At 38.7% G+C, this 22,949-nt stretch overlaps 1 protein-coding gene across 3 annotated transcripts in view; it reads right to left on the bottom strand.

The window, feature by feature from the left end:
• The window catches only part of FOCAD (focadhesin), a 118,290-nt gene that overhangs the window by 18,802 nt on the left and 76,539 nt on the right, over nucleotides 1-22,949 (bottom strand). For all 3 annotated transcript variants that reach the window (XM_074569619.1, XM_074569621.1, XM_074569620.1), the window contains 8 exons: nucleotides 16,741-16,833; nucleotides 14,349-14,437; nucleotides 12,194-12,235; nucleotides 9,516-9,624; nucleotides 8,551-8,667; nucleotides 6,444-6,682; nucleotides 5,254-5,343; nucleotides 426-573 (listed from right to left, as the gene is read on the bottom strand). In XM_074569619.1, the coding sequence (XP_074425720.1) occupies nucleotides 426-573; nucleotides 5,254-5,343; nucleotides 6,444-6,682; nucleotides 8,551-8,667; nucleotides 9,516-9,624; nucleotides 12,194-12,235; nucleotides 14,349-14,437; nucleotides 16,741-16,833 (927 nt within the window). The remainder of the gene's footprint in view (nucleotides 1-425; nucleotides 574-5,253; nucleotides 5,344-6,443; nucleotides 6,683-8,550; nucleotides 8,668-9,515; nucleotides 9,625-12,193; nucleotides 12,236-14,348; nucleotides 14,438-16,740; nucleotides 16,834-22,949) is intronic.

The raw sequence follows: 22,949 nt of genomic DNA, 5'->3' as shown, positions 1-22,949 counted from the left end.
TTTCAAAAAAGGAAACAGAAGGCTTGTTGAAGGACGAAGTATTAGCATTAGGGTTCTATAAGAGCAACTTGCTCTCTGCTTTCTAGTAGATCAGATGAGCAGTAAACAACTGGATATAAGAGAAACCCATATCCACAGTTACTCAGGACCCAACTTTTAACAATTTAAACTGAGGTTAATGAATTAAAGAAGCACTTTAAAGAATTATGTCTGTTATCTTTTCAGGATGTTATACAGCATTTTCAGGTTATTCTATTATTATTGTTTTCTTTAGTAAGTATAAAACCATGTATTGTGAAAGAAATAACAGAAACTAAGCATTCCAGTACTAAAGATATAAAGCTTCAGTAATAAGTCCATTGTTATTAAAAGAGAGTCAACAAAGTAAAAGGAAGATTTAAAGTTTGTGATAAAATAGGCCATACCTCCTGGACCCATCTGCTTTGGTCCTCACTGCTGTCCAGGTATTTGCAGAGTTTTCGCAATGAAGTAGAAACATGCACTCGCGATTCTGTTTGGCTACTGTGACTCATAAGTGAAAGAACAAGTCCTACTCCCAAAATACATCCAGTGCTCAAAGAGAAGACAAAAGAAAAAGGATTAAGTATGCTTTGGCTGCTCTGAACTCTCTTTTCACCCCAACATGTAGGTTGCTGAGCAGAAAGACCTTTTGGCCTTGCCTGATAACTAGCCCTGTGGACAATTACTTACCATAGTCAATTTTACAAACGGTTTCTATTTCACACATAGGTGATGCTTTTTGGGAGACAAAGGATGAAACAAAAGCATAAGAAGAAAACATGCATGTAAAATAATAAATCCTACGTATATAGCCTCATTGTTCCTTCTGCCCCTGAAGAACTAAGAGCCCCATCAACAAGCACATCTAACTAGTACGATGGAAGTATGGATACAAACTTCTACATCTGATTTATACTGATATCCTAAACTCTGATATCCCAGTTCAACCTACTAATTGCAGGTCTGCTGGCTGTATTAGGGTCTGTTGCTTTCAGTTTGCAAAAATAATGAAATTAGTGATTGAGCCAGAGGGTGGCTAAGATGGCTGTACAGATTAAGGTAATCACTTGCGTTTCAGAACATGAGTGTCAGGTATACATTCTAACCCATATGTATTAAAATATGCACATGCAACAGCAGACCAGCTACAACAGGGCAGACATGTCCAGCACAGCTAACAGTTTGATGCTGAGGATACTTAAAATTGCAACAAGACGACAGGGCAGCCAGCACAAACAGCTTCATGGTCTCTGCCTTTTTCAGATTTGAGCAGAAATCCCATTCTGAACCAGAGAACTCTTACTAAATTCAGCATCTGTGCTCCTACAACAAGTTTCAGGTCATCAGTCCTAATACTGAAGAGTTTTGTCTGAATATTCCCAAATGGTTCTGTCTGCCACAATGAGATACTAAAAGCATAGCAGATACTCACTGCTCTGACGTGATCTCTCAATGGCACACAGACACAATAGCTTAAAGAAGCCACTCTCATCTGAAGATGAAGATTTTTTTCTCCTTGTGCATCTCCCTGAGCATGCCCAATGAGAGACACTGCATGTAGGGAGCAGTCATATGAACGTGGCTAGGTCTTAGGCATTCTTCTAAGCTTCTGCTATTCGACTTCAAAATATGAAGAGTTACTGCTTTTACTCAGCTAAGTAAAAACTAAAGTTCTGAGAATAACTTCAGTCATATTTATAAGGTAATGTTTTTCAATAACTGGGGATGAAGATGATGAGCATGGCTAGAAGACTTGGGAATGGCGTCTTGGCAGTGGTGTCTTCTTTTTCCCCACAAAGAAGATGAAACAACCCTTTGAAATCAACATTTTTAAGTAACTACCATATCTGAATTCATGAACAACCAACAAAATAAGGACATTGCTTATACGCAAGAGCCCTATACACAATTGTACACTACTGCTCATTGACAAAAACACACAAAGTTCCTAATTAGATCTACATTTTTTTAATGTTATTGACTCTTTGCAAAGACCCAAAACATAAGTGGGGACTGAAGTAAGAGCAAAACTTCAACCCCCCCTCCCACGCTTTTTGTAACTAGCAATTGTTTTCACTTGGGCATGTTGTTTGTGATCTACATAAAATTAATATTTAAGTGCACTTCATCCACATGATATCCCAGATTTCCCAGCTTGTTTTAGGTGTTTTACTGCCTGTGCATCAGACATACTGCACTATTGTCATGAATCATCTTTGAATATACTGTCGTTTATCTCAATAATGTAGTGTACAGGGCAGTACAGTCCATCACATCAAAGAATGATGGACTTCATGAGCAAATCATGAAACAAAATAAAGGTTTGTATTTTAGGATGAAGGAAAACTGGTATTTTTTTTTTAAGGGCCAAATCCCCAAAATATTGAGGTCAGTGGAGTTTGACAGGATTCTGTAACAACAATATAAAAGTTTGATGACAGTTTTGATCGAAAATGCTTTGAAGTCAAATCAAGCAGCTACTGACCTTGCAAAAAACTCCATAAAAAGCAAGTTAGTTTAATGTTCCACACAGCAATTCAAAGGAAGGCTACTCTGTATTTCAAGTTTCATAACAATTTGCTCTTTACCACATTTTTACTCAACACATATCATCATTTATAATTTGCCCAATATTTATTCTTACTGACGCAAGCTACTTCTGCCATGCAACAACTTTGTACAAAAAGCCACATCTGCAAGGGTCCTGTAGAATTCATTCTCAATATGGGAAATGTAACAATGCAAGCCAGAAAACTCTACTGCCCCTTAGTATTGTCAAAAATGTTTTACATGCAAACCTTTCAAAACATCCGAGTTAACCCAATCTTCAACACGTGGTTTTTGTTGTTTGCAGGAAGGTGGGGGGAAAGGGGGGGAAGCAAAACCTTCCATATGTACTGCTATGTTTGTTATCCATATGCAGTACTATTACAACTGAAACCCTGCCTTGGAATTTTTTTTTTTTTTTTAAATTATTTACTTTTTTTCCCCCAGTACACTGAGGTTGATCTCACAAAAATCTACTGACTATAATCTATGTGAATAACTGGAAAAGTTAACAGCCATGAACGTACACACTTGCTGAACCTATGCCCTATCTAAGTTAGGTTTGGGAGGAAAAAAATGAGCTTTTACAGAGCTTCTGTAATCAATAAGCCTGACAAAATCTAGTAGCATAAAGAACTGTCTAAATCACCTGTCATTCACATTTTCCCTTAATGTATATACTGAAAAGAGATGTATCAGTATATTTTAAAAATACACTTATTTCAGTTTCTCTTTAACATAAAGGCATATTTAAGGTCTACAAACAGACCTCTTGATAATGTCCGAGTGTATTCCATTTAAAATGAGGAGCAACTGCAAAGCTCGTAAGGCTCTGCAACCTATGAAACTCTGTTTCAGTTAAAAACTGAAGAGGTATCATATTAACATCCTTAACTATCTGAAACGTTTCTTGCCCTTTAAAAGATTATGAGTTTCACTTTTGGGTTTTTTTTTTGCTTGTGTGGTTATGACAGATAAAAGAATACTGACTTACAAGCATTATTCTCACAGTGACCTTTTCTGAGAGGAAAGTTTAGAGTATTTTATGCAACATAAGAACTTAAGTGGAAGCTAAAGCACCGGATCAGGCAAAGATTCTCACTACTTATTGAAAACAACTGTTTTCCTCATTCCTTTTACTTCCTCCATCCCCCGCCAATTTTAAAAAGAGAATTCTCCTAATTCAATGAAAAAAATGATATATAAAACCAACATTCCTATCAAGGCTGACATAATCAGTGGAGCATAGCTGTGCAAGCTCCAGTTTGCATAGCCCATGGATTGATAAGCCACTTTCTCATCTAGACACTCAAGGTAGAAAAACAAAACAAGACTCAAAACTTCAGCCAAAACGTCTCTTTCTTGACAACATGCTTGTACAGAATTGTACAGAATCGTAAGTCATTTAGGTTGTAAAAGACCTTTAAGATCACTGACTCCAACCACAAACCTAACACTGCCAAGTCCACCATTAAATCACGTCCCTAAGCACCTTATCTACAGGTCTTTTAAATAGCTCCAGGGTTGGCGACTCAAACACTTCCCTGGGCAGCCTGTTCTAATGCTTTGCAACCCTTTTGGTGAAGAAATTTTTTCAAATATCCAATCTAAACCTCCCCTGGCACAACTTGAGGCTGTTTCCTCTTGTCCTACCACTCACCTTGCTACAACCTCCTTTCATGTAGTTGTAGAGAGCAATAAGGTCTCCCCTCACCAGACTAAACAACCCCAGTTCTCTCAGCCGCTCCTCATAAGACTTGTGCTCTAGACACCCTTCTGTGCACACATGCATATACTTTTTTATATATATATATATATATACATACATATATATTTATGGACACACTCACTTAGAAGAGGTGGTACACAGAGGAATAAACCATCAGGAACATCCTGAAATTCAACAAGCACCAACTCACAGTCCTGCACCTGGCAACAGAGAGGCTGGGACCAGAGAGGCTGGGCATCAGCTCTTGGGGACAGCCCTGGGCGCTGGTCAGACATGCACCCAGACAGTGATGACAGCCAGCAGTGCTCAAGCAGCATGAACAAAAGACAGCCATCAGAGCCAGGGTAAGGATTAATCCTCTACTGTGTGTTCACCAGCACACCTGGAGAACTGCTCTGAATGCAGGAAAGACACCAACAAAACTGGAACAAGTTAATGGGAGGCTAGCGAGGCTGGAGCCTTTGCCCTCAGAGAAGGGCCTGTGGGACCACAGCTGGTTCATCTGTGAGAATGGATGGCTCTGGGGACACCCAACAGCATCTCTGGCACAAACAGAAAAGGACTGAGGAGATGTAGCTGGGCTGTTGCAGGGTGGGAGGCAGAGAGGCAGCAGGCACAAGCTGAAACATCAGACATTCACATGGAGATAGGAACAGTCCAAAAATGGAGCCAGGGCCCAGAGACGTTGGGCTGTCTCCAGTCTTGGGGGTTTCAAACCCTGACTATAAAGCCTTGGGCAATGTAGTCCAAGTCCATGGCTGAGTCTGTTTTGGGGAGGGATGTGGAGCTCCAAAGGTCTTGCCAGCCTGCACGAGTTGGTAATTCTACAGAACACCCAGAACAGGCTGTGTCCTTATCCTATCCTTATACTCTTCTGTGTAGAATTAAGCAATAAAAGCATGAATTAAAAAGGTGGAGCTCAAAAAAAGGTACCATCAGTAATGAAAGAAACTCACTTGTACTCCAGACTGGTGTCAAAGCAGCAGTCTTCCAGTGCATCCAGGGACTTCATTAGAACTAAGTTCATGTGTTGACCAGGTACATCACTACAAAACCAAAACAAAACAGAAACGAAGAAAATTACTAACACGGCTATACTCTTTAGATCATATAGGATACTAAACCTCATGCTAAGACTGAATGTGCCACTAAATACAATTCTTTTCTTGCTCTAGCAGGTTCTCATACTAGTCTGTAAGCAATAACTATATGACTGGTCATTTGTGTCAAGTTCATATAAACATAATAAAAACAAATTCAGACCTTAAGTCGCAACCATTATTGCTACAACACCCAGAAAGAAACCCAGCATGCAGGATTTGTAAAACACACCTGACGGTAGGAGGAAGATACCGATACAACATGACCTCAGCTAGACACCAAAGCACAAAGATTACAACAGTGTTTTAACAAAGGCAGGTACGTCAGAAACATTAGCTTCACTCAGCAAATTAACAACTGACAGCCAAATCTGTTTTATATCTGTGCTCGTGCACCAATTAAACATTTATTATGGGTGTATAGGCAGACAGAATCCCTAGAAGTCACGAAGCTGGAGAAGTATAAAGTCAAACCTAGTTTTTACTTTCCTTGGAATCATCGGAAATTTGCAACTGAGGCCACCCCTTCTGTAAAGGAGGCATTTTCTACCAACTTCAGAACATTTCTTTTCTGCCAACATAGCTATAACAGCATGCCTTAAAGACAGCTCATTACACTACTTCTGTTGTAGCTCTAGCCCCATATGTGCAACTCACATGATTTAAGTGGACACTATCCAGTGCCCAGAGCACCACTTCCCACGGAACCGATAAGAACTGTGAATTATTTTACTGTTAAGTCTCATAGGGCAGCTAGTCCCCTTTAAAAGCATGTGTGTGGCTCTTCTAGCTGACTGCTTTGCACATGTACTTTAGGATATTAGGAAAATTAATCATTCACCCTGAAAGAATGGCAAAATATCTGGGATAGCACTGGGGGGGGGCGGTGGTGAAGACTGATAACAAGAGACACCTTTTTAGAAATGTTGCAAAACCTCACATTTGCCTGTGACTTGTAAATACTTTAATTCCTCAGAATTTAAGGCCACACACAGGAAAAAGAAGGAAGTTGTTTACACACCTACAATACATATGGTAATCCTTACCTGACTTTTTCTTCATACAAACGTGAGATAAACATCCCCAAACCAAGGCCCATGTGGATTTGAACAGCTTGAGACTCATCAGCATTTGGTTTCCCAGGTAACCTGTCAGTCAGCATATTCAGGACCTCCTCCACCTTCTCCTTGCATGATACAATGAAAACTGGCACCAGGAGAGACAAAGCAGTGGCCGCACAGGAACGAGCTATAATACTAGCAGTATTTTCACCCGAATAGGATTTCTAGAAAAACATAAAAAATAATTTTTTTTTTCTTTTCCTCTTGGGGGAGGGAAATAAAATTCCCTTCCAGGTAGTAACACTCAGCGCTTTAGGAATTTAAAATAAATACCTACACAGCAAACAGCAGCACAGAGGTATTGCAATTTGGCAACAAAGAATCGTGTAAATACGCATAGAATTGTGTATGGTAACTTTTCCATTTGCATTACTTTGTAAGCAGCTTAAAACTAAGGTAATTCAGCATATCATTTCTAAGTGTAAATAAGATTGTTAAGTATGAAACTGTAAGCAAAGGATAATACAGGATGCAACTAGAATTTAATAACTAGTCTGCAAATAAATACATTGGTTTATTTCAGTTTTCACCTTCCTTGTTAAAATATCCAGCAGTGTGATCAGAAGGGCAAACAGAAACCACTAACCATGATGTTAATGTACTTCTGTAAATGTAACACACCAAGAATTCAGTGAGCTGGAAAAAGCAATACATTAGAAGCATCATACCTAGGGTGACCACGTATCATGAGGTCTTGTAAGACAACCAGTAGAGATGCTTTCTAGAAGAAAGATCTCTTACAAAGGTTTTTAATTCCTTTCCATTTTGAAAGGTAAAATCCATACAGCTACCTCTACTTGTAAAGCAACAGACTGATTGTAATACCCTAATGTATATTTATCAACCTCCATGTGCAACTCTGAAAAAGAAAAAAATCCCATCAGGATGCAAGGCACTCTGCAAGACAGTGATTTCTACAGTGTACCGTAGAATTTTACAAGCATAAGATTTTTAATTTTTTTTTTAAAATATAGTGGATTTTAGAAATGAAAACACTGTCATACTGTTCCATCTCAAAACCACTTTTTTTTTTTTTTTTTTTAAAAGCACTATTTTTAAAGCCGGGAGTCACAGAATAATTAATCAAGAATTGCTTGTGTCAACCAAGCAGTTGAATCTCCTTATATCTGACCAGTCTAGTGTTTATTTAACACTATATTTGATTTGGTGACCTATGCCCCTATCAGTGATGACAGGGGTCACATGCCAGAGCTGATTCAGGTCCATCAGTAATTTTCAGCTTTTTGATGCTGGCATCTCATCTACGGGACTAAATGTAATTCATGAATGCAGTTAATAAAGTTCTGGTTAGAAAACATAATGATATATTAGCAGACTGGTATTTGGCCTTGTAGGACCCAAGTTCCCTTCTGCATTCATGACACAAAGAATCTCCAACCTGGTCATTTTGACCACAGATAGTCAAGAGTTAGCAATACCTATTCCTTAAGGTCAATACTGAGCTTTCAGTCCATCTCCAGGTCCTACTTAAGAACTGCCTGATACTTACATGGCTTGAGAATTTAAGGCTGGTTATCACACTGCAAACACACATGATACAACTTCTACTGGCCCTCAGAGGTTCAAGAGGTACTGTAAAACAGTAATCACTGGCTCCGTAAGTACTAGATTTTGAAAAAGTATGCATTTCAGAGCCCTAAAGAACGGCATCAGAATCAATCAAGAGTTTGATAGTGAGGTCTGAGGAGAGTCTGTTCATGTTAGGTTTTGTTTCATACATACACCAAATATTCTAGATTTTTAAGTTGTTCTTTTTTTTGTTTTTAAAATTTCCTTCAATCATGTATCCTCACATGTGGTTTTTACTATTTTGGTAATAGAGACAAAAACTCAAGGCAAACCCAAATATAAGCAGAAAGCACAATGAAAGTAAAAGAACAAAAGTAAGAAAAGTTTTGATTCTCCTGTATGACAACTACTACAGGGCAAACAAACCCAGGAAACTCCACACTAGGAATGCCAGGTATGAAACACAGACGTATTCTCTTGCGTTTAACACCACAACACATACCTGGTAGAACCATGGGAAGACTTGACCTTTAGGGTGATAGCGGCTATTCACAATACTAAAGAGGGTCTCTGTGACCATAGAAATCCAGTGTTTTGTGGGAAGAAAATCAGGTTCAGTCTGCAAAAATCAAACCCAAATATTCATCATAATTTTTTCTTAAATCAGGTCCTACCTGAACAGAAGCTCAGCAGCTGATGTTCCACTTATAATCCATCAGCAATGAGATGATTTTGTCACTCTTATGTACAACAAGTGGCATGATTTACTTGCCAATCCTCACCCTCCAGTCACCACTTTTAATCAGGTACTATTCAGTGAAAGCAAAAATGATAGTTGTTAAGGGAGCCTCACAACCACAGCAGGGGAAAAATAAATGGGCTCTCTGAGTATTACCTTCCTTTCCTTGCAAGCCTTAGGTACCCTAAGCCTTCTGGATCAATTAGCAAAAATTGTCCATATCAGTGTATGCGTGTAACCTAGCCTACAACGGACACCCATTGATCTGAGCTTTTCTTTGGTTGATCGGCTGGTTTTAAGATCTTTCTTATCCCTGCACATAAAACTTGGACCATCCCAGCTGGTGAAAGATTATGAGATGCTGTGCTGATGCCAAAATAGGAAGTGTGTCAAGTATGCTACTTTACAACACTTTACTGTAACTGATTAAGAGATGAGAAAAGAGGCTGGCTGGGTTTCAGTGTCCACTAGACCTCTATGTAATCTGTCAAAACCAACCCATAAATTTGTTAGCCATCACATTTCTTGTGAGAAGGCGCCTACGCACTCTGACTGCTTTTGGTATAGGTGACACGGCAGCTACCAGATGGCATTCCCTGAGCAGGGTGAAATCTGAACTTCAAACTATGAAGTACTTCGCATCCACTCACCAGCCCCTCAAACACCTGGTCACATTGCTTCATTATATTCCACTAAGGGTAGAGAATGTCTTTGCAAGACTGACTCACCTCAGGCATCCCTTCAGTGTCTGAGGAAAGGCTGCTTTCATATTTGGCTACAGCAACTGCAAGACCAGTTAAGGCAAAAATAGAGTTTCCTTTCACCACTGGACTGTCTCTGGACAGAAAAAGGCAACCAGTTAAGAAACATAATAGAGATGCAGGCAACAAAACATGTATCTCAATGCAAGAAAGTTATGCCACAGGTGGTCCAGGAGGGAAGGCCTTTGCACCTAGCAACTTTATTGGGCTGTCTTCTAGCTCAGCAAAAGTCTATTGCATTTCATCTTCAGGAACTAGAGGAAGAATGGAGGAAAGAAGCATTTCAGTCTTTTTTTCCCTCGTTTGTCTTTTACATAAAGCCTAGCACACACAAAGTTGTATAAAACCAGAAGCCTGCTTCCACTATAATGAGGACTGCCATCCTGCAGAGCGAGCAGCACTCACAGAAATGTACCAGCTGGTCTTCACTAGTATCATCCCTACACAGGACAATACAAAGAGCTCTTCAAACAGAGAATGCTAGACAGGCAGATGCCACTTCACTGCAATGGCATCTATTCAGCAGATTTAGCAGAGCAGCCATCACCGAAATTTCAGCTTAAAAAAAGTTTTGAATTACTCCCCTATGGTACAAAAACATTAACATCATGCAAAATAACAGGTTTCAAAGAGTACTAACTTCTACCACAGTGCAAACCTTTACTTTTAAGGAACTCAAGGCAAAAAAAAACCCTGCCACCTAGAAATAAGAGAGAGAACATAACTGTGTTCATGAAAAGATAGATGTCACTATCCCAGTCATTCCCAGAAAAACATATTACAACATAATTCTGCAGGAACTCTCTTAGTTGTTTTACAATAGCAGCTGAACAATACAAATGTACTAGACCATTTACAATCTTACACTACACCAGTACACAGTGTACTACACTTTTTGCATCAGTCTTCCATTTCTAAATCTTCCTCAACTGTTGCTGTAAATATACACCTACACCGCAAATTTAGGCATTTGTTTTGGATCCAAAGATCTCATTTTTCACAATAAAAATATTTTCTGATTTCTGGTTTTCTTTTAAAAATAAGACACACAGGTCTTAGTGGAATGTCATTGACCTCTACTGTTTGGAACACTGAAACTACTTCCTTTCAGGTAAGAGATACCTACAACTATCAATTACAACTAGGTGCTTAGTTAAGTTCTTTAAAATCTCCCCCTATCTCTTACCTTAAATAATTTCTTAATCTACATATAGAACCTTTGATATTGTTGATCATCAGCTCCTAAAAGGTTACATTTCATGGTGTACCTCAAACAGAGAGAAACTTCTAAATCTACACACTCATGAAAGCTGGATGCTTTATGAAAGCTGGATGCTTTAAATTTAATGAAGGTAACCATCATCATCCTAACAAGACCCAGGAGGAAAAAAAGAGCAGTGTTACTCTTTGTTGAAAATATGGGGAAAATAACCCAGTATTTTCTTAAATGACAGTCAGTAAATGCAATTAGTTCTAGAGATGTGATCTACACACAAGAAATCCTTCTGCTGTTACCTGAAGAAAATTCACCATGTCCTCCCAAATTAGGAAATGCTTCTACCTCAACTAGTTTCGCTAATGAACTTCTATAACTGAAATCATAACTTTAATTCTGAGATACAGAATATGATACATTTAAAGTTTATTATTTATTTTTTCCTTTATTTCTGTTTTTCAATTACCATACCTTAACACAGGTATTTATTAAGTAGCTAAAATATCAAGCAGATCTTCCAATTTCATCCCTCTCTGACTCCTTCAAAATGGACTGACATGCAAGGAAATGGAACAGCTGGGAGTATTTTAAAATATCTGCACAACTGTAAGTTAAAAAATGAAGAAGTTTAAACCTATATGGAAAGTCTTCAATTAAAATCTCCAGAACTCTCAACTTGCAAAAATATTTCAAACTCATTTTTTATACATTTATAAGAATACCAATGTTGAAGCACTTTGTGAGATTTCACTGTAACTCTTTCAATTATGACATCTTTATGATTTAAGATTGTCTAAGTATTTGTTCTTATGAGGATTCACTATTTCTGATGCTTTTGCTTAAGCTTGTGCAAGTGGCCAATTTCAGGTTAACCAAGGGCAAAGCATAACAGGAAGCTAGCTGCCAGCGGAGAGCAAAAGGAAAAAGTCAAACCACTTTAACAGCCTATGAAGGAAGGTTAGATAATTATTGCTGCCTGAAAGCCATGTGCTAATTCTAATAGCAAATGAACAAGCTTGTCATAATCTGAAAACACGTAAGTTCCTGTCTTTGGGGGCATCTGGGTACAAGAAAGACACCTTAACAGAAAGTGGGACAGTTTTGAAGAGCCCATTACTAAAGACCAGCTAACTTCTAGACAGATGAAGCTACATAAGGCAAACAGACAAAAAAAAAACCCAAACAAAACGAACAGACTTATAGTGCATATAGCACTGCCCAGGCTTTAACCAAAAGAGTAGGCATCAGCCTTTCTAATAGACACAATCAGTGGTAAAAATCTCAAAGCACAAGGTGGGGGAAGAGCTCCTTTCCTGAAGTCATGTGAAATCATAATATTGGGAGATAACCAATTGCAGAAAACATTATCTTACATCTTCTGCCACAATAAAGAATTCATTCTCATCTGTAATAAAAGAGCAGTTCTTACTTGGAAGCACCTTTGATGACATCAGTCAACATATCTCTGACCCTGCAACAGAAACAGAAAGAATTTACAGCACATTCTTTGTGCTACAGCACAAACTCAGCTGATTTCCGCTTATACCTTACACGTGTCCATTCTAGTTTAAGAATTATCTCATCTATCAGAAGACTTAGCACAAATTAATCACAGGCATTAAAACCGCAGAAGTGCTTACGTACCACCCAACATTTCTTCATGCTCACGTGCACTACCGGTGTTTCGTAAAAGGCTCTTATTTGACTTCATACCACTTTTTGTAAAACACAGGTTCATGCAATAGCCATAAATTTGTTCTTTGAGCTGTTACACGTAAGTTTCCAGACCACTGTGCTATGTCTTAGTATACTAAAATGAAAATGTTTTACAATGGACAACCATAACAATTTATCCAACACCTACTATACTCATGGAGACCATTTTGGGAAGTTATGCTGTTAGGAATTATAGTAACCTGAAACCATTTAAATGAAAGCCATAGGACTAGCTGCAATTTCTTACACATTACTGTAGCTGATTTATAATAGTCTGCGTTTGTTTAGTTTTGTATTCGTATCAAGACATAAGCAAAGATGCAGTGAATCTTCTATATTGCCAGGTTTTGTTGAAGAAAGAGATCCTCTGCACTACGACGCACAATACCATCCTGGCCATGGCTGTCATCCTACAGAAAAAGATACACTCCAAACACAGTTCCACAATACTTGATTAGAAGACTAAAAATGCATGCCTTGTAAAACAGGGCCATATGTTACAGGACTGAGTTACACTCAGGCTTTAAGAGAAACCTACTCAGCATTTCCTTCACAACCACACTGTTTTTGCACACAGTTTCAAACACACCTACACTAGAAACACTTACATCAACATGGCAAATACCACTGCAAAATTGCACAGTATTTACACAAAAACGCATTATCACTAAAGTTTATATCAAGCTGTCCACAATCAGGTTAAACCCAGTGCGCAACACAAATGCTTAACGGGTGCCAAATTTAGAGCCCTGAAGCATTAAGCAATTAAGGGGGAACAGGAAGAGACATGAAGGCTAATGCTGGGCTCTCAGTTCACTTACTGCTCTGATTTCTCTACTGCTAAAGGGAAATCTGTTAATTTTTGACACAGCTTACATTAACGCTATTTAGGAAATACTGAGCAGAAATTTGTTCAGGGGAAACCTACAAAAGCAGCATTGCTATAGGCATTCTTCTCACCTGGAAAATGTTTCCTCTTTATACCCTATCAAAAAAGGGATCGGGCAGAACAACAACAGAAAATTGTGCCACTGATACATAAAGAATCTCTTCTACAATACCTTATAATTCTGGATCTTACTATGAAACCCTCTAATCTAGACTTAGCTGGAATAAAACAACAGACATAAACTTTGTATTCTTGTTGAGTGGGACTTTGTAACACCTTTTTGACTGAAATGGGCAAGGGGCATTTTGGTTTTGTTTGTACATACTTTGTTCCCAATGCACTTATGAACAAGTACTGAAACAGATATTTATACTGTCCATGGATACTTAGTTCTTTCTCTCTGTGAAGCCTCTCACCTCCCACCTCATCCCCCTGGCCATGCAAGTACATGGCTAAATCCTGACAGACTGAGAGACACTCCTCAGCTGACTGAAACAGCTGTGGAGAACATGGGTCAGGGCGTGCATCATATGCTTGGTTTTAAACAACTCAGTTCACTATGACATACATCATACCATGGCTTACATTTGTTTTATTAAGCCATTTTCAGTGAGACAGTTCACTTAGTCTCCATAAATAAGTTTTGCTCTTTGCATAACCCTTCTGCTTTAACATGACACAACCCAAATATAGTTTTTCATTCCTTTCAGTTGCTTACCCTACAAAGTTTCAGGCACTGTAGAGGGGAAGGTACCTGAGAATGCGTACATATGGGAATCCTCACAGACAGTTACCTGGTAGTCTCTTTCTTCCCACCTGCCCCCAGCCTTGGTCATTGTATCTGGTGGTTTGTTGGTTTTTTTTCATTAGTTCTTGTACAGTCTTCAAACTCGCAAAACTAAAGGCTTTGAAGTCTTACCCTCCTCTGCCCCCTTACTTGCCATTAGAAGTGATCACGAGTAGACCGGGACTTCCTTACCAGAGCCAGGCTGTAAATTGTTTGTACTGCACCTCTTCAGGATTCTCCTTTCCATGTTTTAACTGCATCTCCAGCTCTGCCTGCCTCCCCTGCAGAATTACAGAATAAGTCAGAAGTGGATCTTACATGGCCCGTCATCATAAGATTTCTTCAGAGAACATTTAGGTGGCAGATGCAGCCTTCCAGCCTTGAGGGTTACTTCATAAGTGAACTTAACTGCTTTTGATAGGGGATCCCATTGTAATACACAATATATTAAGTAAAAGAATTCATAATTTTTTTTTATTCTGAGTGAGGAAAACAAGATGCAGATAGGAAAGGAATCGGCCACAGATGCTGAGACTTCTCCTTGAGTCCATGCAAAGAGAGAGGTTCCCTTGGGAAGAGGTACAACAAGGAAGGAATGAGATTCAGAAGCACGCTAGCTAAAATGGATTCTAACCACAAAACTTCCCTTTCTTGATTCATTACTTAAAGCAGAATTCCTCATTCTTTTCCTTTCTATGACCCCAATCTCTGTGTGACCTCCTACAACAGTTCTTTCTGTACCTTAAAGGAGATGATACAGATTCTGACCTCTAACAATTGTTATCTAAACTTATTAAGCAGCTTTGTTTTATGTTCAGTCTCCAACCAGGAGACAACTACAACTCATTTACATTGTCAGTTACTGCTCCTCAGTAGGTTATTAAGGCTTAAGTGAAAAATACAGGCACATAAGATTTTTTTTTCAGGTATTGAATGCTTGCAGTTTGGGTGTGCATAAAAGCCTGAGAATATAAGAGAGTCAATCCTGTAAATCCAGATATCGCTCAAAGGGTGACTCTCCACAGAGATTAAAGGAGCAGATACAACACACTAAGGAGAAGGCTGCATAAAAACTATGCAAAAACCCATTGCAATTTTCCCAAGCACAAAAACATTGGCTTAAGTTCTGTACTAAATCAAGACCTGTAGGATCATCGTGATGAAGCTTACTTCAGTCTCAAAAACATGCTGAATGCAAAAATTGGCAGACGTGCTTAATCATGTGAGCAGACATAATAAAAGACAAGAGGACTTTCAGGTGTCCAAAGGGAAAAAAATCCTCACATAAGTGTTTTGTCAAACCGGATTCTATGAACATCTGCCTCCAAACTGTAGAAACGATTACTATACTAGCTGTTCAGACATACTGAATTGTGTACTATCTAGACTACTCATCTTATACTGTAGTCTCTTTTGGCCGTCTCAGATGAAATACAGTATAGAAGCATAAGGAGTAAGTAAAGATACTACATCTCAGTTTAAAAAAAAAAAAAAAGAAGTCTCCAGTGAGGGACTCCATAAGCAACAAAAATAGGCTCCGCTGCCCTGTAAAATGGCATGAAATCCTACAGAGGCTTTTAGAAACAAGTCTGGTAAATGCCAAGTTTCTCATGAAATCTGGCCTCAGAGGGGAAGCAGAATAGGAAATTAAATGCAAGCAACAATGTCCCCCTCTGTAGTTAAGACCTAAAATTACAATTTGAATAACAGCTGCCTGCTTTGTAATGGTGTTGGGTCTGCTTAGAATCTGATATTTTGCTGATGGCCAAGATAAAATTTGTTTTGAAAATGTCAGAGGAGCATATGTTTTGCTGCATAGCAAAACGAGGAACAGTCAAAGCTTCTAGAATTCTCTCAGCAACCTGAGCTGCGCACACTGAAAGCAGCTGATATGGCCTGGAAATACAAACAAATAGCCCTTCTAGTGGCACAAACAGAGCCTTCTAGAAGGCAGCTATTTGTTAAAAAGTTTTTTAGATCACTTCTCTGTTGAAAAAACAAATGACACTACATTGCTCTAGATAACAGGTCAGATAATCTAATGAAAGAGAGGTTTTAAGATATAGCCTAAGACTAGATGATGTCTGAAGGTCCCTTCCAACAACCCACATGATTCTGTGATTGGGAAGGGTGGAAAAATAAATCAAAGGACAAGTCCCTCAGTGTGACAGCATTACATGCTGGTTAAAAGAAACTCTATTTAATTAATTATTCCTCGATAGCTTCTGTCTCCTTTGTGATACTATTATTACAAAATTCCTACGCAAAAGAATATGTTAGAGCTCGAGTTAACATTTCACATTCTAAAAATGCTAACAATTGGCAAATTCTGCAACTTGACACAGGAACAAGACTGCAAGAACCTGAACCGTAAGCAGAAGTTAAAGTACTACAAAGTATCCCAGACTGTGCTGCCATTAAATGAAGACTCAATTTTATTTTCTTTTAATAAATTTTGTTATTAAACACCTCAAGCTTCATTTTTAAATTATTGTAACTTGCATGGAGCTCTTGCTGGTAGATATAAAACTCATACCACTTGAATGGGCATTCACGTGCACAATACTATGTACCTCAGAATTACCTGCAGGACTGCACTGTACGTTCGACTCATAAATCCTAACCAGGACTGTGGCAGCAGTATGGAGCGGTGCCATTCAGAAGGCTGAATGTTAACCTGTGCAACACACCAAAAAAGGGTAGAAGCAGTTACATTAAGTCTAACATATGCAGAATGTATGTTCTCCAACCTGGGATTTACAGGCAATCATTTGCTCACATCCACAGGACACCACACATGGCTGTAGGAAACTAAAAAGATAATTTACTTTGTTATCCTTTGTGTTTTTACCCACACCAAGTTACATTCAGCTTCTGTACCCAGGCCAGACAAAACGCGTTGCTTCAGGTAGTTCAACGGATAATTGATCCCAGAAAAAGCAGAGGAATTCTATGTGGTAACAAGCACAACACTTAGTAGCACTGGTAGACAAAAATACATACATAACAAAGATGTTACTGCAGTTTGTGTTTGTCATAGTTTTTGTACATCTCAGGTGTTTCTAAAAGCTTTAAACAGACAAACAAATACAAGGAGATGACTACGTAGGTACAGGGGAGCTTATTCAAAAGGAGTTAGTATCCATGACTGGGGTATATACACCTATGTTCAAGTACATAGTTCAAACTTCCTTTAATTAAAGGAAGGAATTACAAAGAGTCTTTCTAGGAAGCACCGGTATAGAACTAACGGGAAGAAAACAACACTGCCTCAAAGATAGCTTAAAGAAACATGGAACAGCTCTCCCTGCTTGCCTCCAAATCTCACACAGGTATGACAGCCTCAGCTTCTCAACAGAATAACGCAGTCCATTACACAATCTGATGCATGTGCGCAGGCCTTCCTCAGGCACCCAAGGATACTTCAGCAAGTACCATAGCAAACTGACTCAAAGACTTCTTCAGAGCATGTTGAAAGACAAAAATTAAGCCAAACGATCTCAGTAACAAGCCATTTTCTAGCCCTTGGTAGCTTAACAAAGCAATTATAGGAGTAGGTTAAATAGAATGGATCACATATTCAGCACCACCAAAAATGTTTTTTCCGGACATCAGTCCTGCATGATATATGTACCTCTCCCCCCACAATTCGCATGTTACACAATTTATATAAAAAATTAATATATTAATTCACAAAAAATGCATATCACAACTAATAAGAAGAGTCTCTATTTCCCTCTCTCCAGGACTGTCTTAATTGCAGCAACATTTTATTAAAGTAAAATAGGAGTTCAGGTGTCCTCTCCTTTAAAACTGAGGTGTTTTCACGACCCACAAACAACATAAGCTCCGTAATTAAAATGGTGGGTGTGCATTGTAATATCTCATCATATTCCATGGTGGACATACAGAATGGATTTTTCTTGCTACCATCCATTTATTTCTGCTGTCTGACTCCACCAAAATGATGAAAAAATGTCATTACAGACATTTGGACTCCATTGGAAGTAAGTTATTTAATCTCAGCAGTTTCCAGGGTAATCAGTTTTTAATAAAGGAAAGGCAAACATGTCAGGTTGAGGTGAGATGGCCAACACTTTCTGTTTCTAAATTAAAAGAATATGTCAGACTCCCTGAGTTATGGAAGAACGCTGTGAGCTGTGATCAAAAATTGCGCAAAGCCCACCTAGAGTAACTAATCTTGCCAGGCTTAATCCCAGAAGGTTATTATTCTTCCTTTTTATTCCCCCTGTTTTATTTTGAGACTTGTCACTGTTAACATGTAAAACACTCCGTGCCTGTTATGAAAACCCCTCCTTTCTCCATTATGTGCTCCACTGGCTTCCTCTGTACAAGATGGTTAAACAAGACAAGCAACTGAACTCCCCTTGTCTGTTAACAATCTTCCTAAGTCTTCCTCCTTCATCTTCTTTCTTTTATGTCCCATATGATCTACATAAAGCCGTCGATATTTTTTCTTTACATGGATCTTATACAAAAACCAAAGGACTATGCTAAAGCTTCATGCCCACTGTCAGTGACAAACTTAAAACACTTTTCAGTAAGTACTAGTACATCTATACAAATAAACACAATCTAAAAGACATTACTTACTCCACCCCACAGCCAATACAAATACATCCTGCAGAAAAAAGAAATCTCATCTTTAAATGATTCAACTATGCTAGTCTTTCCTTTTTAGCCAAAATTTTATTCACACACCATCTCATTTCTGCTCATCAATTCCTCCAACAAGCTGATGAGCAGTCAAGGCTCCAGTCAGAATTGTTTGCCTTAGGTTCCTGAGGCACCTGCAGCAACTCCAGTCTTCCTCTTTGCCTCTACTCCGAAACTGTTTTAGACTTGTGCATTTACATTTGTCTGGTCTCATGGCAATCTATGAAGTTCACCATGTAATCCACACTTGTGCACCAGAGCAAAAGCAGGCCTTCAAAACACTTCAGGTGCTCGTGCATGAAATATAAAGCTTTCAGTGTATTGTTGCATTTAAAGCAACTAGACAACATGGTCTAATGAGGACCCTATTATTAGCACCTTGCACATCTTATCTAAAATTTGCAGATGTGCTTGATGAGCAACTTTTGATTAACTTCCTTCACGGCTGTAAACATTTTGCAGAAATGTGGAATGAGAGTAAAACAAGAGGAAATAGAACATCTTCACATAACACTCGAGTAAAAATTCATCTACGAATGAAAATTACTAGGAGCTAGTAATATAAGCCTGTTGATCAATACTTAAGTAGGACATGTCTCCTTGAAAATACACACAAGCAGACACTGTGTTGGCCAAAACCAAAGACAGGGAATGCTGTCAAACTGAAGAAGATACTACTTACTCTGTACTTCAACACTTCTGAATACACATGGCACGAGTTTTGCACATTTCTGCAAGACTGGAAAGTAATTTCAAATGAAATCAGAAACCCATTTCCCCTCTCCAGTGGGGTCCCAGTAAAAATCAAGCACTATGGCAAGGTCTGGATGAGTCTTCTTTCAGCGCTGGTGCCTCCGTGCTGCAACAGATCTTTGTATATCGCTCACCTGTTTTGCACTGATACATAGCCAGCAGAGGGCACACAAAACAAATTTAGGGAACAGTGAAATTAAGCATGTTTCTATCACTTCCCTGGGTGTCTAATTGAGATAATACTGTTCAAAGAACCTAGAGGCTGCAATATCATTAACATTTATGGCCCATCTTAAAATCTGCTGTAGAGCAGGGAGATAACAGGTTTCCACCTCGATAGCCCTGCCAACTCACATGGCCCCTAAATTCATCTCACCTCTAACAAATATGTGGCTCTGAAAATGTGTTTTAGACAATATCTCTAAGTCAGTGAAATCTTTAGGCATGTATTTAAATGCCCTTCTCACATATGAGACATATAAACTGCAGTCTCAGTGATTTTATAGATAAGGCTAGCATTACATATCCTTATCAATGAAATAGTGAAGTAGCATCTCTTCATCTCAAATTTTGCTTAGAGGCTCTTTTTAATAAACTTGCATGCATACACTTCTAAATACACCCCTAAGCATTCCTTTGTGAGAAAGTTTTTTTCTGTCTTTCTCCAAGGTATATTAGACTGAGAGGAGAAAAACAAAAAATCTGTCAACAAACTTACTTCTTGAATACGTTTCATCACTGGAGGAGAGACATTCACTAAATTCAGTAGTGGAAACCAGCACAAAGTAGTTAATAATCTGAACTACCTCCATTAAAATACCTGGGCACAGAATAATACACTACAGTGAGTTCTGTTCCAGAAAATCCAATCATCATCTCAAGGTGCTTCAGGTACAAGGTTTGAATAAGCCCTTGAATCTCTTGATTACATCAAAGTCAAACCAGGAAAGAAGTGTACAGAAGGAGCTTTCCATTTTACTGCTCAAAGATGCATGCCATCACAGCACATTTAATGAACACGCTTAAAATAGAAGCGGAGAGTGCTTCTCCCGTGAGCATACAGGGTGCCTAACATGATTGTTATTTGTACAGCAGTATTTAATACTGCACAACTCACCACTGGCACCCAACTTTGCAATTTTGCCTGTAAATATTACTAATTATTAGGGCAAAATAACAGTGCTATTTCCAACATAAAGAAAGCACTTGAATATTGAGAAATGTGCAAAGATCATCCTCCTTTATTTTAAAAACACTGCATCGGTTCAGACTGTCAACGGCACCATTTACCACATCTCTGTGCCAAAAGCAGGCTGCCTCTGTGCTTTTTGCGTGTACCATGAACTGTTCCCTTCACCTCCACTAAAGAGAGTGGGTAACTAGCTGAGAGCCTAATAACTGTAGCCCAAAACATACATTTACAGACCATCAAAACATGTGGCACACGATGTGAACATATTGGACTATTCATCCTCATTTATTTTCACAACAAAGATAAGTGAAGCTGGTCAGAGATTATTCCCATAAACCCCTAGGAAGAATTACTCCAAAAACCTGAAACAGTCATGGGTAATTATTAGCTAATCTAGCCCAGGTGACTGTGACAAACATCACAGACTTCTTGTACAGTATGATCCAGGCAGCTGTAGAGAAAACAAAAAAACTGCCATGGTCTATGTGACTTCTAACGACTGTGACTACAGTAACTTACATGTCCTCTCAAACAGAGGTTAACAAGCTCTGTTTAATAATTAATTGAACAGCACATCCCCATTGCTGGGGGAAAGATAATCTTCCTATTTCAAGTCACCAGTGACCAGTAAAGAGCAATACAGCAGTTCAAATGCACGACTGTTTATTGAACGTATGTTCTGTCTCCCATGAGATACCAGTTCAAATAACATCAAAAAACCTTTCTGCATCTTCATCTGGTCCTGCTGATAGGTATTGCAGCTGCATCTAATCCCTCAACTAGAATAGCACCTAGGAGATAGAATAAGTCTGGGCCATTAAGGTTTCACAGTAAATTACCTTTTAACTGTTGTTACTGTAAACCCAGGTATTTGTTATTTGTATGCTTCATAGACTTTTAAACATACAAGAAGAAATTATTTCTTCTCTATACAAACCTCATGTAACTCATTTATTTGGTAGCAGGATATGAGGCATCACACTTTTATAAGAATAAAGAATCTCACAAAAATGAAACTGGTTGCCTCAAGCCACTTCTCATGCCCCAGTATTCAAAAAAACTAAGGGTAACATGGCAACTAAGCACACACATACCCAGATATGCAACCTGTAATTTCATATTCTACAGATGTGAGCAAACATAAAATCACTGAAGAGATACAAATGGTATTATCCCAGTATGGCAATTATATTGATGACTGCTAATCCCTAAGGAAATGCTGGGGAATTTTAGAGGTAAAGTAAATGGATGCTTGCTGTCTCCAAATTACTTGTAATCCCTTAGTGTTTACATCCACCTCACAGTTTTCTTGGAGCTTTATGCTGATTGTGATGCTTCAAAGGCAACTTTAAGTCTTCTTTTTAACAAAATGCTTCTGACTTTACTTAAAAAAGTCATTATAAGAGTTCAACACCCTCCCCCACCCCCCACAAAAAAAAAAAAAAAAAAAAAGGAGTTAAAGCAGTAGCGAAGAAGCATCGTTCTGGTAATTTAAAACCCCTAAAATAACCTGCTTAATGTGCTGTGTTGAACTCTGAAGAAATGACTTTGTAAAAACATGTTAATTGCTATAGCCACTGCAGGCAAAAGATGAGCCTAGGTCATGATGTACTTTAAAAAGGTAGAATGTACTTCTCAAAGGTAGAATGTATTTTAGAAGGTAGAATCTCTCACTAAGCAAGAGCAAAGAGCTGTAAAAAGGTTACAGGGCCTTCTGAAACTGGACACTTTGTATAAACAATAAATGCCTTCCTAATGAACATACCCTTGAAGAAGAACAGAAGGCCGATAACAAGGGAACGTCCCTCCGCAGAATGCACCGAAGCCAGCTGAAAACCAGACAGCTGCTGGATGAAGCATAAACTCAACAAAGATTTGCAGTAACCGAGGGGAAGGTAAAGGTGGTAGTGGCAGATCACGACCACCCACTCCATTAGAGACTGAACAGAACTAATCTCCCCTCCCCGTCCTAAGGCATGCCCACACCAATTAATGGACATGGTAGCTTTAAATGAAAGCAAGAGACTGTACTAACCAATAGAAATTGTTAAGATAAGGTACTAACCAATAATTATAATTAAAGGTCCGTATGTCTGTGTTTTGAACAGTATAAACATTCCAAGGAGTTTGTAGCCTGGTGTGCTGGCTTTGTGGATTACTACCTATTGCCC

This window comes from Larus michahellis, chromosome Z (genome assembly GCF_964199755.1).
Source record: "Larus michahellis chromosome Z, bLarMic1.1, whole genome shotgun sequence".
NCBI lineage: Eukaryota > Metazoa > Chordata > Aves > Charadriiformes > Laridae > Larus > Larus michahellis.
Note: the sequence above shows the minus strand (reverse complement) of the source record. Positions and strands in the feature narration are given on the sequence as shown.